The 17806-nt window shown below is 52.4% G+C and overlaps 1 protein-coding gene across 7 annotated transcripts; it reads left to right on the forward strand.

Annotated features, from left to right (window-relative positions):
- Positions 1 to 169: 169 nt before the first annotated feature.
- Positions 170 to 16289, forward strand: PFKFB2 (6-phosphofructo-2-kinase/fructose-2,6-biphosphatase 2). Of its 7 annotated transcripts, none has more exons than XM_084498102.1 (16): positions 170 to 288; positions 810 to 935; positions 1025 to 1121; positions 1753 to 1819; positions 1976 to 2050; positions 2156 to 2212; positions 2895 to 3019; positions 3382 to 3589; positions 3777 to 3923; positions 4779 to 4883; positions 5388 to 5517; positions 6352 to 6414; positions 7071 to 7144; positions 8954 to 9145; positions 10494 to 10557; positions 11035 to 13163. In XM_084498102.1, the coding sequence occupies exons 1-15, from the start codon at positions 216 to 218 to the stop codon at positions 10518 to 10520; spliced, it is 1566 nt and encodes a 521-aa protein (XP_084354228.1). In that variant the 5' UTR covers positions 170 to 215; the 3' UTR covers positions 10521 to 10557; positions 11035 to 13163. The 7 variants fall into 7 exon arrangements, with proteins under 7 accessions (XP_084354228.1, XP_084354227.1, XP_084354230.1 ...); XM_084498101.1 differs by having other exon boundaries at positions 10494 to 10516; XM_084498104.1 differs by lacking the exon at positions 8954 to 9145.
- Positions 16290 to 17806: the final 1517 nt, after the last annotated feature.

Raw genomic sequence — 17806 nt, forward strand, 5'->3', positions numbered from 1 at the left:
GCGGGGCTGCGGCCAATCAGGACGCCGCCATCGCGGGGCCGGCGGGGAGGGGGGGGGAGGAGGGCGCGCGCGCGGCGGCCGAGCCTCGGTTTGGTCCGCGCGGCGGGCACGCCTCCCTTTGTGACGTCACGCGGGGCGCCTTCGCGCCGCCCGCTCGGCGGCGCGCGTTTCGCGGTCCATTTGCATCTCATTTGCATGCGGCGCGCGGAGGGGCCATGGCGGCGGCGCGGGCGGGCGGCACCGTGCGGGGCAGCAGCGGGGCCCTGCGCGGCGGGGAGAAACAGTGCTGTGAGTGCGGGGGGAAATGGGGGAAAAGGGGAAAAAGGGGGGAAAAGGGAAAAAAGGGAGAGGGAAAAAAAATGGAAAAAGGGGAAAAAATAAAAAAATAGGGGAAAAAATGAAAAAAAAAGGGGAAAATGGGGGGGAAACGGAGAAAAATGCAAAAAAGAAAAAAAGAAAAAGGGGAGAAAAAAGCAAAAAAAAAGAAAGGATAAAAGGGGAAAAAAAAGGGGAAATGGGGGAAAAAAGGAAAAGGGAAAAAAGCCCTTTCCCTCCGCCGCGTGTCCCTGGCTGCAGCCCCCCGGTGCCGGCTGCAGCCCCCCGGTGCCGGGGTCCCCTCGGTGCTGCGGGCAGGTGCAGCCCCGCTCATCGCCTCCTGGGCTGCCGGCGGCGGCGTTAGCAGCGGGGGCACGGCCGCTGGGTGTCCTGCAAGGGTCCGTCCATCCGTCCGTCCATCCATCCGTCCGTCCATCTGTCTGTCTGTGCGCCGAGCCCCCCGCTGATGCGCTGCCCCCCTGCCGTCCCCGCAGCCTGGGCGTCCTACATGACCAACTCGCCCACCCTCATCGTGATGATCGGGCTGCCCGCCCGCGGCAAGACCTACGTCTCCAAGAAGCTGACGCGCTACCTCAACTGGATCGGGGTGCCCACGCGAGGTCAGGGGCTCGGGGGGCCGGGGGGGGGGGCCGGGGGCTGGTGGCCGAGCGCTGCCGCCCTCACCGGTGTGCCCTGTGTGTGTGTGAAGTGTTTAATTTAGGGGTGTACCGCCGGGAAGCGGTGAAGTCCTACAAGTCCTATGACTTCTTCAGGCACGATAACAAGGAGGCCATGGAGATCCGCAAGTAAGTCGGGGCGCTGCGCAGGTCTGGTTATTATCGGGTGTCGGCAGCCCGTGTGCGTGCACGAAGGAGCGGTTAGTGCCCACGAAATCGTGCCGGGAGGCAGTGCAGCCCGTGCAGGGCTCCTGCCGAAGGGTCTCCTTGGGGGAATTTTGTCACCGACTTCAGGAAAAATAGGCAGACGCGAAGAACGGGGTCTGAACACCCAGAGGTGCATGAAAAGTGAGGCTCTGGGCACCCAGAGGTGCATGAAATGTAATGCTCTGGGTGCCCAGAGGTGCATGAAATTCTGGGTACAACTCCCCTGTGGTCTCACCAGGTGTAGATTTGTGCCCTCAGGGTCTCTGGTGGGAGCTGGCCTCGTGAGGGCAGCCATGGCTTGGGCGCTGCGGGGAGCCTCGGCTGGCAGAGGGAGCAATGGGAGCGTTCCTAGAGCAGGGATGTGGGCATAGGATTTAAACAGGATTCAGCTCTGCAGAGCCCCAGGGACTCGGGAGGCAGCAGGGCTGCGAGCCCCACGCAGGGAGAGAGGTGTTTGGATCTCTCCCTGTATCGGTGCCAGAGCAGTGATTCAGAGGAGCCGAAATCTGAGTGCTGTACATCTGCTGTGGCAGCACATGTTTCTCTCCTGCAGGCGCTGTGCCTTGGTGGCTCTGCAAGATGTGAAGGCTTACCTCCTGGAGGAGTGCGGGCAGATCGCTGTAAGGCTCTTCTCAGCTAAACGCTCCTCTGGGGGGTTATGTCTGTGCTGTTCGGAGCTGCCCAGGGCATTTGGGAACCCGCCTGTAATCCTGGCTCGTTTGGGGCTGGTTTCAAAGCCGTAGATAAACTTGCTCATTGCCATTTATTTTCCCCAGGTGTTTGATGCGACCAACACAACTCGAGAAAGACGGGACCTGATCTTAAATTTTGCTAAAGAAAACGCTTTCAAGGTAACTGGAACCGCTGTACCGGAGCCGCTCCTGCTCCCTCGGGCGATCCCGGTTCGGGACAGAGCTCCCGGTTCTCGGAGCCACATCTCATCGCCTCCCTCGCAGGTGTTCTTCGTGGAGTCCGTCTGTGACGACCCGGAGGTGATCGCTGCCAACATCCTGGTGCGTGTGGCTCTTCCTGGCCCTGCTCCCCGTGCCCGCAGGAGATCGGTGCAAGGCCACCGGTGCCTTACGGGAACGCCGGCAGGCTGTCGGCATGAGGGGTGTGCCCAGCACCAGGGAGCTCTGTGTCCCGCTCGGGCTGGCAGCTTGCGAACATCCCCTCCGCCTCTGCTCGGGGCTGGGCAGCCGGTGCCTCCCTTGGAGGGCAGCCACAGGCCAAAGCCCTGCGGTTGTCACCTCGCCGCTGCAGCCCGTGGGAAGCGCGGGGAGGGCTGGTGCCTAAAAACGCTGGCGGTCTGGGTTCCTGCCTCCCACCTCGCAAATGAGCAGTTAAGGTTTGTGGGCTGGCGGAAACTAAAGGTGCAGTTCTTCAGCCCGGAAATCCAAGGGAGCTGAGAAATGTTTGACCTTGAGCGTGGCTGTATTGTCAGGGGAGGGCAGGCAGCGAGCGGCTCGCGGGGCCGGGTGGATGGCGAGCCAGCTGTGTTTGTACCGGGGCCAGGCGCTGCAGCGTGCCTCCAGAATCGCCTTTTGTTGCCTTGCCAGGAGCAGGTTTTTCCACAGGGCGGCCTGAGACAATGTTTACTTGTTTCAGAAGAGAAGAATAACGTTATTCAGCAGCGCTTTTGCTCCGTGTCGAGTTTGCTTGACTTTTCACGGAGTGGCACTGTCTGTTGGCCAGGAGGTGAAAGTTTCCAGCCCCGACTACCCAGAGAGAAACAGGGAGAACGTGATGGATGATTTCCTGAAGAGGATCGAGTGCTACAAGGTCACCTACCAGCCCCTGGATCCCGACGAGTACGACAAGTAAGGAGCAAGGCCCCGGGCTGCGTTTTGTCCTCGCGCTCCGGTGCACGAAGGCGTGAGCTGCTTTGCTTTGTCGCTTTTGTCCTCCGGCTCGAGGTGCTGCAGTGCTTGTGCTGAAGCCTCTGCTCTCCCAAAGCGAGGTTGCTCGCGTGAAGGTGATATCCTCGGGCCCCGAGGGATGATTTGAAAGCGCTGCTCCTTGTTTAGCACGGCAGCTCAGTGTGTCTCCTGCCTGCTGAGGCAGCCCAGCGGTAGCACTGATGCCTTTAACACAGGGTAGATAGCTAGATTACACCCGCAGATGCACATGTGTCATTTTTAAAACCAGTCGTGTGGGTGTTCTTATTTTATGTTGACTCCAGAGATCTTTCCTTCATTAAAGTGATCAATGTGGGACAGCGGTTCCTAGTAAACAGAGTCCAGGATTACATCCAGAGTAAAATCGTCTATTACCTAATGAACATTCATGTCCAGCCGCGTACCATCTACCTTTGCCGACACGGTGAGAGTGAATATAATCTTGTTGGCAAGATTGGTGGGGATTCTGGTCTGTCACCACGAGGGAAGCAGGTACGTTTTTTGGCACCAGCCGGATTGCTGTTTGTTTAAAGTGTCGTGCGAGCACGGTCCGAGGCTGGCACCTGGCTCTGCGCAGGTACGGCCCCGCGGCGCTGGATCTTGTCGCGGCAGCGGAGGGGTCGGCGGGCCCCAAAACGATGCTTCCTGCGCTCTGCTAATCTCCCCTGGCCTTTTCCAGTTTGCCCAGGCTCTGAAGAAGTTCATCGAGGAGCAGGAAATCGTCGACCTGAAGGTTTGGACGAGCCAGCTGAAGAGGACGATCCAGACGGCCGAGTCGCTGGGGGTGACGTACGAGCAGTGGAAGATCCTCAACGAGATCGATGCCGTGAGTGAGGGCACGGGGGGAGCTCAACGCTGCCAGCAGCTTTCAGCTTTCCCAGATGGAAAGTGATGTTAAAAACAAACCCACAGAGTGGGTTTATGCACTATTATACAGCTACAGCGCTGTGTAACGTACTCAAGCCATTATCGGGAGGCTTAGGATCACTGGTGCAGGGCTGAAAATGTCTGGAAGCGTTAGACCTCGCTGCAGAGCAGCTGGTGTTGAGAAACAGAACAGCACCAAACATCCCACGCCTCTGTGGCCCTGGCTGTAAAGCTGTCCTGGGTGGACAAAGGTTAACACTCCCACTCCAGTTCTTTCAGGCAAAAGAAATTGCAAGATTGTTGCTGTGGAAATGAACGCTCATTTTCATCCTTTGCAAACAATTTGCAATAAAAACAAAGCCCACGGCCCTGAAATATCAGTATGTTATCTCAAATTAAAAATGAGGAAACGAGTGGTAATAATTTACAGCACATCTACCAGTTGTGCTGGGTGATTTCTTTGGTGTTTCCAGCTCCCTGAATTTGCTGGTGCTGTGCTCTCGGGCTGCTTGCTTCGTTCTGCACCTCGTGCTGGGGTCAGGGGGACAGAAACCGCCTTGCTCAGCTCTGGGACTCAGCAGAGTTTGGAGATTTCAATGTTTGCCAATACTGCAAGCACATCAGGTGTATGTGGTTTGTCATTTCTAAGCCACCGTGGACCCGTGATGCACAAACATGGTGTTGATTCTGAAATTCTCATCCCAAAACAGGATTTCTGATACCGGTCCCATGCTATTTGTGCATGTTTGCATGCTTTGTTTTCCTGTACTTCTGTTGAAACAAGCTGTGTTGTAACAAGTTCTGCTTCCTCCAGGGGGTGTGTGAAGAAATGACCTACGCAGAAATTGAAGCCAAGTATCCCGACGAGTTTGCCTTGAGGGATCAAGAAAAATACCTTTATCGCTATCCTGGAGGAGAGGTGAAAGCACTTAGGAAAAACAATGAGCTACAGTGTGTGCCCGACAGATACCTGATGTGTGAAGGGCTTTGCTTAGTTTCAGCTTTCTGTCCCCACTGTTTGTGTTAGGAATTGAAACCACGGATCCCCAAATCTCTTGTAGAGGAGAGGTATTTTGGTGTGTTACAGCGCTGTGCTGATGATGCTGTACTAATGGGGCCGCTCGAGTCCCTCGGTGCTCGGTTTTAGTTCACAACCTTCGTTAAATGTATCATTTACTTTTTTATTTATTTTTTTTATTTTAATGGAGTTACCGGTAATCTGAATCTCCCAGTAACCTGAGGGTTGCTGACATCCATTTCACCTCGTGCTGTTTCCTTTTTTTTCCTCCCTGTATTTACTGGATCACTTCTGCAGTTTGTTTTAACTGATATTTTCCTAAATGCGAAGCCGTGCTAATTGCTACTTCTGCTTTCAGCGTCTGTTTATAAAACCCCTTGCAAAACTCCTGTTTTGTTTTTTCAGTCCTACCAGGACTTGGTTCAGCGCCTGGAGCCGGTAATTATGGAGCTGGAACGTCAAGGCAACGTCCTCGTTATCTGCCACCAGGCAGTTATGAGGTGCCTCTTGGCTTATTTTCTTGACAAGAGCGCAGGTACAAAAATAAGCGCGTGCTGTTAGGGGCTGGCTTCTATTTCTGCTTCCTTCTCAGAGTTTTTGGGAGGGTGGCTTGTAATTGCTGTTTTGATTTTTACGGCAGAGGAGTTGCTTAAAAAGGAAATAAAAACACTTGTGAAATGCTTTAACTGTTGCATTTCAGCAGGGCTTTGCAGGAACCTCTGGTTGCGATGGGTGCAGCGGCAGAAAGCTGTCCTTTTGATGCCTGCTTTTCTGCTCACCCCTTGTTTCTGCAGCTTTTTCAACCAGTCGCCTTCCCAAAATCTCAATGGGATTAATTTTTCATATAAGGACACAGTTTGCTGGTACATCAGTAGTCTGTGAGGGCTTGCCTCTGGTCCTGCACCTCTGAGTGGTGCTGATCCAGCGCATGGTGTGCCGGAGACGAGGTGTTCTGTTAAAACTCAGTGAACCTGTAAAATTCAGTGCAAAGCTCTCATCACTGCTCATCCTTGCTTTGCAAACGGTGAAATGTACCGATTGGCTTGGAGATATAAATAGTGTGGGGGGGAAAGTACTATTTAACATTATTCAAAGCAAGAAAACGATCAGGCAGCTGAAACCCCAGCCCCTAAGAAATCGAGGCGTCGCTCGAGGCTGCTGCTGGCTGGGGGAGCGGAGGGTGCGTGCCCCCGCTCCGTGATGCAGGCCAGAGCTGTGCTCTGCCGAGGCATTTCTCTGCGCTGCTGTTGGGGCAGGCTCCTCTGGATGGCAGTGTCCACTGCTCGGCGGCCGGGTGGCTGCGCTGAAATAGTTGTTACTGGAAAGAAAAGGGGATAAGGTGCGGGGCTGACGCCTGCCTCTCTTGCAGACGAGCTGCCCTACCTGCGATGCCCCCTGCACACCATCCTCAAGCTCACCCCGGTTGCATATGGTACGTGCCTCCTGATATTTTTTTTCTTTTTTCCTTCGGTTTTATTTATTTATTATTATTATTATTATTTTTCCCTGGTTTATATGAACCTGATGGCGCTGTCTGTACGCACAGTCAGCAGGACAGGCTCTCAGTGCTTCTGGTGATGTTCTGAACACAAAAAGGCACTGAAGAGTGGGAGGTCTGGGGGGGCCAAGGGAAGGGGGGTGGATGGTTTGGGGGTTTTGTTTATCCGTGTGGGGACACAAGTGGTCTCCCACAGCTTCTCTCTTAAATGAATTACAACTGTCTCTGGGCTTTATTTGTCGATGAAGAGGCCTGTTTGTCCCTCACGCTGGGATTTGCCTCTGGGTGCAGTGAGTTAACAGCAGCTTTGCTGAATAAGCCTGGAGTTCACTTGACATGTGGCTGCCTGCAAGGTGTCGCTGTGCTTTGACAGTGAAGGTCAAAGCCAGAGAGTGATTTAAGTGTAAATTCTCAGTTAATTTGGAATGAAATGCTTACGAGTTTTTGGCTGGTGTTTTGTTTTGTTTCTTTTAAACAAGTAACAAGCTTACTTCTGCTCACTTGACATGCTCTTTTTAATACGTTTTAAAAAGTAGAGTACAAAATAAATTACAGTTCCTTATGTAAACTTCTCTGTCTTTTTGGCAAAGGTTGTAAAGTGGAGACAATTAACCTGAACGTGGAAGCAGTGAACACCCACCGCGACAAACCTTCTCTGAACTCAGTAAGTCCTGGTGCAGAATTTTGGCTTTTGGTTCAGGCAGTCACCAAACACGTGCCTTCTCTGAATACAACTAAAGTGAAACAGTAACTTCTTAAACTCTTAAGATTCTTAAATACCTGCTGGAAGTGACTGGCTGCTTTCAGTGACCAGAAAGACTTTCTTCAGAAATAGCCCCCAGAAGTAGGACTAATGGTTGGTAGAATCGCACGTGCTTCCCAAACAAGAGGGAGATATTTGTAAGAATTGTTCTAGGGAGCAGAACAGAGAAGCTGAAGTCAGTGTGGTCAGGATGTACTTTTTAATTTACAGGTCTTGTTCTCGGTTTTTAATGAAGCGTTTGTTGACGTCTGTTTGTGTTGATTGTGGTAATTCCCAAAAGACATGTCAGAGTATTTCAAATGAATTCCTCTTGCTGTCTTCGTCAGCTTTGTCTCCTTCAGAGAGTCACAGGCGGCGTCAGGCTGGGCACAGAGGCTGGGCTGGTGCCTTGGGGTGGCTTTTGGTGGGGTTGGCCGCCCCCAGGACAGGGTTGCTGCTGTGCATGCCGGTGGGAAGCACAGGATTCATCCCTCGGTTTGTGATGATGTTTGTGGTTTGCTGAGAGATGTGAGGATCTTTCTTTGCCTCGTCTCTGCAAATCTCGCTGCATTGTACAGGGTTCCCGTGCAGGTTACAGCTGTGCTGCTGCTAAACTTGTACGTGTGTCCAAAGCGTAGGGAGCAGGAGCTGAGGTCCGTGCTGCCTCCCATGCTCTGTGGATCTTCTTGCAGCAGCAGCGGGAACGTGCAGTGCTTCCAGCCCAGTCAGTAGCTGGTTTTGTTGAGGAAGCCTTGCCTTTGCAGTGACTCGGGCAACTGTTCAGCCATCTGCCTGGCTCAGCAGAGCCCCCAAATATGTGCCAAATCTGTGGAGTTGCTGTTTTCGGTGCTCGCTTTTGCAGGCATGGTTTTGTTTTGCAGAGGGACTGAGCTCGGAGCACGCGCAGGTGTCAGGGAATGAAATTTAAGAATTGCTTACAATTGGGCTCCCCGGTTAAACACCACAAACCAGCTCACTGCTATGAGTAGATCTGATTTAATTTGTCACGTTTTGCTTTCTTTTGGTGCATTTAGGCTTCTTGCTGCCTCTTGTTGTAGGAGGTTTTATAAAGATCTCTAAAGGTGAAAAGTTATTTGCCAGTTGCCTCAAATACGGTTATTTTTGTGTCCTGGCATAAAAAGGGCAGAGTCAGGAGCTCCTGTATGCTAAAGGAATCCTAAACAATAGGTGGAAAACCTGGAAAATGCGTCTCTAGTTGGAGGGCTTGCAGAGCTAAGATGCCAAATGCAAAATGAGGATGTTCAGTGAGATTTTTGTGGTCCCATTCTGGTGGTGCCTCGTCAGGCATTTATTGCTTAGCTACTTCTGTGTGATTCCTGCGTTGCAGTCATTGATGCTTGCTCTGAGGAGCCGCAGGCTGTTCCTGGTGGTTTGTGCTTACTTGGGAGCGCAGCTGCTTCGAGGCCAGAAGTACAAATAAGGGAAGTTTTCTACTTGATTTTTTTTAACTGAAGTTGATGGTAAAAATAAGTAAGCAAAAAATAAAGAATCCCAGAGAGAAGTAAAACTGCTGAAAAAGCAGACTGCTAGCAGACTTTGGGCTTGCCCAGCCGACAAAGAGGTCGTTTCCTACCGCGTGCCCGGCGCTGTTTGGCCACCGTCTGCTTGTGGCAGTGGCTGGAGGCTCTCAGGTGCCTGCAGGTGCGTGACGTGGCTGTAAACTCTGCTTCCACTTTTCCATGCCTCGCAACATCCTCTGTCTCTGCTCAGAACAACCTCCCCGCCAGCCAAAGCCCGGCGAGGATGAGAAGGAGCAGCCTCACCCCGCGGGCCAGCGCGGACACAGAGCAGCGCCCGCGGCATCACAGCGTTGGGAGCAAGCCCCCCGACCCGCTGGGGCCCTTCCCCTTCTTGGAAGCTCGAGGTGGATCTGGTCGGCCACGGCTGCCAGCCTCTGTCCAGGTGGTACCTTGCCTCTGCTACCCCTCCCTGGCCACCCCCAGTGCCACCGCTGTCACCCCGCCATGGCGCTGGCCCTGGTTGGAATCCCCTGCTGGGGTCTGGGATGCTGCCACTGATTCCCCTCAAAAATCATGCTGGATTAGGTGCCCTGTTTAAAATAATAATGATAATAAATCACCCCACGAAACTAGAATTGTGGTGTCAGAGGGTTACAAAATCAGGCTCCATGCAGGCGAGTTCCTGTCAGCACCACAGGGTTTTTGTAGGGTGGTTGGTTCTGGGTAGCATCTTGCTTTCCAGCAAGAACTTGTCTGGGAAGAGTTACAGATGAAGAGTTCTCTGTCCAGGTTTGGTAGGGTTTAACAGTGACAGCCGAGTGTTGCTCTAGCTGTAGCACTGCAGGTTGGGAAGGCTTTGTGTTCATAGTGATGGAGCCCGTTTTCCTACAGATCCCATCAGTAGGTGGTTAAGCAATGTTTGGGCTTCTGGTGTTTGGGGGCTGCTTGGTTTTTGGCAGCTGGCATTTCTTTTGGCTTGAAAGAACGATGGAGTCAGAATACCCTGAGCTGGAAGGGAGCCATGAGGATCATTGAGTCCAGCTCCTGGGCCCAGCACGTAAGACCTCATTGGGATTGTGTGTGAAGCCCTGTTTGCTTCTTTGCTCATTAAAAGTTGTCTCTCTTTGCTCAGTTAGGAGTCTTTGTGTGCCTGGGAGGCAGAACAGGCTGCACGCTGCCTCCCCTCACATGAGGCAGAGGATGCACGGGGCTCCTGGCTGGGTTCCCCTCGGTGCAGCTCCTTGCAGCAGGACAGCCTGAGGTGGCTCTTTTGTAAGGGGTTTTATTTAATTTTTAAGATAACGGAGAACAATTCTTATCTTGGATACTTTTCAGCTCGATGTTTTCCAAGCTATTCAGCCAGCCCTGCTTCTTGTTCTTCCGATTAGTAGAGTAAGTGGTCAGAGGGAAAAGGGCCAGGTTCCTTGGAGGTCCCCGCAGCTGCCCCTGCTCTGGCTGTCCGCTCTTGGCAGTCTTACAATCGTAGCACAGTGTTGAGAAAAAAAAAAAAAAACAAAAAACGTTTCAAAGCCTTCTGGAGTCGGTGTGGGTGGGGATGGGGAGTGCTGTTCTGAGCCTCTCACCTGAGTGGAGGCAGCGGGTGCCGCAGCAGGCGGCGTGCATGGCTTGTGGCAGCGGCTGTCCCACCAGGCCGCGGCGCCCTCCCTGCCCTGAGCCCCTCGGGTTGCTTCACTTCATTCCTCACCGGCTTCGGTGCTGTTCCTATTGCTCCCAAACCATCTTGAAAATGCACTACGAGCTCTCCTGTGCTGTTTCTTTTTCCTTTGCAGCCTCCAGTGGGAAATGGTTGCCTGTGAGTACCGCTGACAGCAGCTTGTGTGTTGTGGTTAGCGGGTAGGCCTCTGGACTTGAGGTGCATGGAAAGAGCTTTGGGGAAAGGTGCCTGCTTGGGGCAGGAGGTCTGGCTGTGTAAAAATCCCTCATGGAGGGGGAACCACTGCTCTGCAGGGCTCCCACTGGTGCACGTGCATGGCCCCAGAGCTGGAATTTGCCCTGAGCACCCCGAGTCCTGTCCATGTCCTGTCCCCGCTGTCAGCCTTAGGGTGCTGCCGTAACGGGGCCTCGCAGGAGGCATCTGGTGCTGCATGCCTGCGTCTCAAAGTGAGCTGCATGGCAAGGGGGCTCTGGTTTGTGCCGTGGGGAGCACGCTTGGAAAGCAGCTTCGTGAACGAGCCTCACTGTGCCGGTGGCATCGCCACCGCCTCCTCGCTGTCACGGCCCCGCGGGGGCACCTTTGGGGTGAGCAGGGCAGGGCTGGCTTCTCTCCTACCACAACGGGAGGACGTTCTCTTGTCTGTCGCCCCTCTCCAGGGAGCCAGCAGCCAGCATCACCCAGGAGACCCCGGGCTCGCTCTCGGCCTCCGAGTGAGGCGGGCGGAGGAGACCTTTGCTGCCGGGGGTGCCCGTGCCCCGCTGCGCGCCCGCTGGCCTCGAGGCCTTCCCTCGACACGACCCCTCTCTGGGCTTAGCAGATGCTTCTCCCCATGCAGGACGTGCAGCGTTGATGTTTCTGTCTTGTAGAAGTTTGTCGCCGTTTATTTCTGTGGACCTGACTGTACAGCGTGCTGTTTCCCCGTGGGATGGCTCTGGGCAGGCGCCGTGCCTGGCTTCCCTGCACAGTGCCATGCTGCTCCCCGTGTGCTCAGGATGCCCCCCAAGCTCCAGCCTGCTTTTACTTGTCCTTGGAAACATTGTGGCCCTGGTAGGCTTTGGGCTTTGCACCCATGCTGCCACAAAGGCGGGTGTTGGGTGTTGCTGCTCTGGGGCTGCCAGCAAATCCTCTTGGCTGCTGGTGCGTTGCCTTCAAATTCAGAGAAGAACTGAGTTTAGTGTAAAGAAAGTAAAGTGGTAGCCAGTCCCGTTTCCTGGCGAATCAAGAAAAGAAGATTAAGGTTCGGCTGGGAGATTGTGCCTGGGTTTTGCCTGGAGGCTGGGGGAACCCAGACATGGCTTCTGCTGAGATGGAGGGAGAAAGGTTTCTGCCCGGGTGGTGTTCCTCCACGTCTCAGTACTCCTGCTGGAATGTAATTGGAGATTTGGATGAACAGATTTTGGTTTTGCCAAAAGTCAGATTTTGCACTTTATCCTCAAAGTGAAGCTCTTCCAACTGTTCTTCAATGATACCCCCCGGCCTTTCTGCACAGCCAGTAACTGTATGCATTTCTTGGGATAAAAAGGGCCAATTTTGATCTGACGATTGATCTTAAATGTATCTTTCCTGTTCCCTGGCTTTATGACATCCTTAACCATGCTGCAGAGGAGCTGTCTTTATGATGAAGCAGCAGGACTGTCCTGCCAAAGCTGCAGAAGCGCACAAAACGTCAGCTTGGGTGTTGGGGTAGCGCCTCGCACAGTGCTGGGGCTTTCCCTGGAATTGCCCAGTGGGTCATGATGCGAGCTCTGGGACCTTCCTCCTGACCCTGCCTGTCTCCACAGGCTTCAGAGTTAATGGTGAAGACTGGGGGAAAAGCAGGAAGAACCTGGGTGGGGGGAGCCGGCAATAAATCTGATAAGTCATCAGATTGTTCCTATGCTGAGTAGCATTAATTTAGAATCGAATAAGAGAAAAATGCCTACAGGCCAAAAGTCGAGTCTTACTGACCCACTCAGCTTTGCCTTTATACTCTGAACCAAAAGGAGCTGTGTTTAGAAAATGAATGTACATGCCAGCTTTGAAAAATTACTTTTCTAACTCTGTGCTTCAAGTGTTTGTTTTCCCTTTGTTAAAAAGAAGAAAAAAAAGATTCCTTGGAAGGGAGCTTGGTCCAACTTCCTTGATTCCTGTACAAATTCCGTCTTTATCTTGGTGTTTTGCTTGAGAAAACAGCATGTGAGCAGTTCTTGTGAATTAACTCTGAGGATGGTTTTGGGTGTTGCTGTCAGGAAAGCTGTTCAGATTTTTATTTATTTTTTTCCAATTGCAAATGGAAAGAATGTGGGGTCTGAGTTTCCTAAATGCTGGATCAAACTGCTGATGCTTATTGTTAATTGTCAGCGTGACAGCTCTGCTGTTTCCTTATTGCAAAACAGCGCCGGTTGGGTTACAAGACAAACTGCCCGTCCTGGCTGGCACATCCATTGCAGCCTCCAAAAACGCTGCAGCCGAGCAGAGCAGGCACTGAGCGTTGTAGCTCAGCTCCCTTGAGATCATTTGCTTTGCTCCAAGCCATGGAGTGAGCAGCAGCTGCTTTAGGCCATCCTGGCTGCCAGGTTTTAATCTACGTGCTTGTGCGTTTGTACATATCCACCTCACTTGTACTGACACGAGTGTGCTCTCGTCTTCTCTCCGACCCTCAGGGAGGCAGTGGAAGGCATTTTATCAGAACTAGAAGTGTTTATCGTGGCTAATATGCAAAGTTATTACTGTAATGTTTCTTACATCTGTCCTGGAAGTGTAATTTCCTGTGGGGAAGGTGAATAAAACCAAGTAACCTCCAGTACCAAATGGCTTCATTATTGCCTCGGGTAGATCTACCAGGTAGCAGGGCTGTGTGGTGCTGTCAGACTGCTGCAAAGTGCCTGTGTCCATCCTGGGCTCTTTAGCCGTGTGATAACCCTTACCACTTCTCTCTTATTCACAGAGGATGGCTGATTTAGCCATGTAGAGGCCAGTGGCTTCACCTCGAAGGCAGCCAGGAGGAGCACGGGGAGCCTGGAGCCGGCGGCACCGCGGGGAGCACAGTGAGCCCTGGGCGCTCCGGCCAGTGGTGTCCTCGCTCGTGTGCTTCGCAGCCTCTGTGTCCTGTCCTTCCAAATGCTGAAACATCTACCAGTGACACTGGGGAGATTTTATCACGAAGATTTTTAAAGCTCTTTTAATGTGCATGTGTGCGCGGGAGCGAGCGCATCCCCGAGCCTGCTGGGAGAGGTGCGTGCTGCTCGGCCCCGCGGGGGTCGGGGTCATCCCCTGCACCTCTCCTCCCGTCGGATGCCGTGAGTATCTGCAGCGTGTGCGAGGACAAAGCTGTTTTCTGGACATTTCTGTACTTGCTGAAGTAGCTTTTATTGGAAGATGTTCTCAGCATGCCTAATCCATTTTAACTTTGCTTTTGTGGCTGCTGATTTGAATCCCCAGACCTGAGCCTCTTCCTTTGGTTTGGGAAGTTGTTTTTTGTTTTTTTTTTTGCACGTGGCAATGCAGAAGGTGTGCATGGGGTCGGCTGATCCCGGGAGAAGCCCCCAGTGGGGGGACAGAAGTGCCCGCTGCCCTCTGTGAACAGCCGAGCTGCCAGTGCTGCTGCCCCTGCTGCAAGCCTCGCCCCATCCTGCTTTCTGCTGGGCTCTGTGGATGCTTTTCTCTCTTGCAACAGAAAATCCTCTCTCTGCCCTGCACTATCTTGCTCCTGCATTCCACATTTAATGTCCCGTTTCTTTTACCTTAGCCAAAACTTCTCAAAATAAGCTCGGATGTTTGTCCCTGCGTGCTCGCACACGAGCAGTGCATCCACGGGGCTTGCTTTGTAGACCAAGGTTGAGTAAGATTAATTCTGCAGAACATTTCCTATTTCTCAAGTTATTGTTTTCAGAGGCTGTGGGTGAGGTGAGGAGGAGGCCATGCGTGCAGGGTTGTAAGCAGCACATGGTTTTTTATTTGTTGTCTCTTGTACCAAGCTTTAGGCCCGCTGCACATTTCTAAACTTGCACACGATTAAGCTGTGAAAGTTACTGCTGGTTAACGCTGCCTTTCAGAGGGTTGAAGCTCTTTTAGTACCTAGGACATGGTGCAACTCCTGCGGCGCTGGCTGCCAGTTGCTGGAGCACCCTGCTGAGCTGGGGGGCACGCGACCCCCTAGATGTTCAGTTTTGTCCCACGAGCCTTGGCTGGTGTTTGCCAAACTCCATTTGTCTCACTCCTGCTGCTCTCTGACTCCTGCTGTCTTTTATAACAAAGACAGAACTGTCAGGCTTGCAGTCCCGAGGTTAGGTGAAGAAATGAGTGTTTAGGTACAAGCAGGAGGCTGTTACGGACCTGCTGCTTCCAGTAACTCCAGGATCTGTGTGAACAACCTCTGGGACCCAGGCCGCTTATTGTAAAGGCGTAAATAAATGCCAGGCACACCCCACCTGAGCCCCAGAAATGCAGGCTTTCTCTGCCCTTGCTGCCACAGAGCTCAGCAGCCCGAAGCCTGAGGTTTACCTGGGGATTTGGAGAGCTCAGAGCCAGTTATTTTAAACATTCCCTGAGCTTTAATTCTCTAAAGCTGAGACAGAGAGGGCCACGGTTACGGTGCTTAGAAATACACCAGAAAAAAAGGGAGGGACGGAAAGGGGGAGAAAAAAAAATGAAGGAAGAGGTTTATAGCCTGCATAGCATAGCAGCACTCGCTGATGCTTTCTGCCCCTTTCTGCAGTAATCCCCTAAACGCACAAAGTGGTGCCGGGATGGGCTGCCTGCCCCTGCAAACCTGCTGCACGGGAGGAGCCCGTGGAAACACTGAGACGTTACGCACAGCACGCTGTCATTACACACGGTGATAAGGAGTTAATTCTGTTTGTATCAGTGAGTGGCTAATGAGTGTACCGAGACAGATGTCTCTCTTTACCTGCCAGAACTCACGAATGTAGCTGCTAATACATTGGCAGTCACAACTTTTAAATCACTGCTAAAAATCAGGATGGAGCCTCCCAGACCCACCCGCAGGAGTCAGGATGCGAGCCTCAGTGCTTTAAAGCCTAATTATAGCTTCTCCTCCTGCTTTTGCACTTGTAAAAGGTGTAAATATGTGTGTCTGTAAAGCAAGGCATTGGAAAATTTTGTGGAGACCACGTACAGGTGATGCCAGCAAGCGCATGCCTCTCCCCATGCCCAAACGGCCGGGTGGGTGCCAGGTATTTCCTTGAAACCACCTGATTTCCTTGGCACTATTCACGCAAATACCCCAGAATACACAAAGATTGCACAATTTACATGAATTTAAGATTAGCAGGGGCTTGTGCTGTTGGTCATAGCAGAGCTGTTGTGTTTGGCTGAGCAGATCCAAGCCCTGTTCAAAGCACTCCAGTAGCTCCCGAAGGGCTGAGTGTAGGTGTGTGGAAGTGGACTTGTCTGCTTCATGAGCGTTGCACCAAGACTAGATCTGTGATTCTGTGATTTTTCTGTATTTCCCTGTCTTTTTTCATCCATGGTCAGTGTCAGAGGTGGCAGTGAGCACTGCCTCAGTGAATGCCGTCCCTGCGCTCTGGGCACTTGCTGTCACAGCAGTGTTACGTCCTGGTTTTGAGAAAAATGTCATCACCCGTGCAAAATCTGTTCAATTTCTGCTGCCAGCTGGGCTGGGGCCCTGCCCCGTGCTGGTCTCGGGGTGCTGGCAGCGCTGCGCCTCGCTGCTGCTGCATCGCTGAGCGCCGCTCGCAAGCTGCATCTCTGCGTGGCGTGCATGGCGAGGTGGATGTTCCATGTTTACTTGCCATTTTGCTACATTACTGCTTTCTAATGATTATTTTTTTTAAGCTTTTTAGGAAAAAAAGCAGTGTATGCAAACCTGTGCTGTGCGTTGTGTATTCTTTGCGTTTATGCAGAAATATCCCATGAGCGTTTATTTACAATAAAGAGATTAAAAACCAAACTGCTTCCTCCTGTGTTCCACTGATATTTGCTGTAACTACCTGTGGTGTGATGGTTTTGGGGAGATAGCACCGAGTTCAGGAATTCTGTGGGAAGCGTTTGAAGGAAGAGGCTGCGTAGGGAGCAAGGTGCCCCCAGCCCTTGGGAGCAGGAGAGGTGGGCTGGGGGCAGTGGATGCTCTACCCTAGAACTGCTGCTGCTGCCAGCCCACTTTACTAAATAACCAATTTAAAGTGTTTTTTTTTTTAATTATTTTTATTTTATTTATTTTCTGTTGGATCAATTGAAATTCACATTTTCAGGTTTCTTATGGAGCTGTTACGGTAAGAACATATTTTTCCTTTTTTTTAATTCCTTAAAACACATCTGTCTTCCATCAGAAAGTTAACTGGTGTTATGAATCTCTGGTTTCCAGCCTCTGCAGCTGGAAGCCAGCCTGTCCAGCCATCCAGTCCCTCCACCTTTAATTTTAGCCAAAGCCTGAAGAGCAGCAGCAGCAAGGTGGTGTGTCATGGATGTGGTCAAGGAAGAAAACCTTTTATCCTGCTTACCCTGACTGTGCCTCGGAGCAGGGGGTGCCTCGGGTGCTGCTGCGCCCTGCCTGGTGCTCACAGTGGCTGAGAGCCCCCGGGGAGGTGACGGGCACGGAGCCGCTGAGCTTTCAGCATGCACGGGTGGGCTTGTTCTGAGCCGTCCAGGAGAAATAAATCAGGCAAGCCAGTGTTTGGGTTTGAGATTAACTGGGTTCTTGTAAATGGTTAGTGGAAGTCACTGCGTGCTCAGGGTACGCATCATGAGCAAGCCTCAGCTTGTGGTGCATGGGATGGCAGCGTTTGGGTGGGTTTTAGAGTCAGATCTGCTTTGTGTTACGGCCTGGGCTCAGGAGAAAGTCAGGAAGGTAACATACATGTACATCACTGAAAGTGGGGATGCAGTAAATTTTCGAGGGGAAAAAAAAAGCCCAGATCTGACAGAACAAACAGCTAAGTGCAAGAAATGCAATGCAGGGTAACGGCCACTGTGGAGTTCGTGGTGGCAATGCAATCCTAAACGAAACCGTGCAGCCAAAGTGCAAAAGGAGCAAATGGTTGTGGCCTCTGCCAGGACTGTTACTGGAAAACGGGCTGGCAGCGGGGCTCAGCTGCTTCCCATCGCTGACCTGGGCACTCCCTGGGGCCCCGAGCGCTGCTGAGTCCGGTGCTGGCTCTTTGGCCACTGTGACTTCAGTGGGATGAGAGTGGGTTGAGGAAACCCTAATTCTGAGGCTGGCCGTGAGGCTTTTGGGTCAGGAGGCACAAGCCGTGGTGGAGCTGGGGTGAGCCTCTCGAGGAGGCCGTGGAGCGGTGCCAGGCTCTGGGTGCCTTCACCTCCAGATCATTTCAGCGCAGCGCTGGCAGCTGGGCGCAGAAAGCAAACGATTTCACCATCCGAGTGGGCTGCATTCAGCTGCCTACAGTGCCTTTCGTTTCGTAGGCTGAACAAACGACTTCCTTCGTGCTTGGAAGAGTTAATAATTTA

Source organism: Aythya ferina (genome assembly GCF_964211825.1).
Source record: "Aythya ferina genome assembly, chromosome: 25".
Taxonomy (NCBI): domain Eukaryota; kingdom Metazoa; phylum Chordata; class Aves; order Anseriformes; family Anatidae; genus Aythya; species Aythya ferina.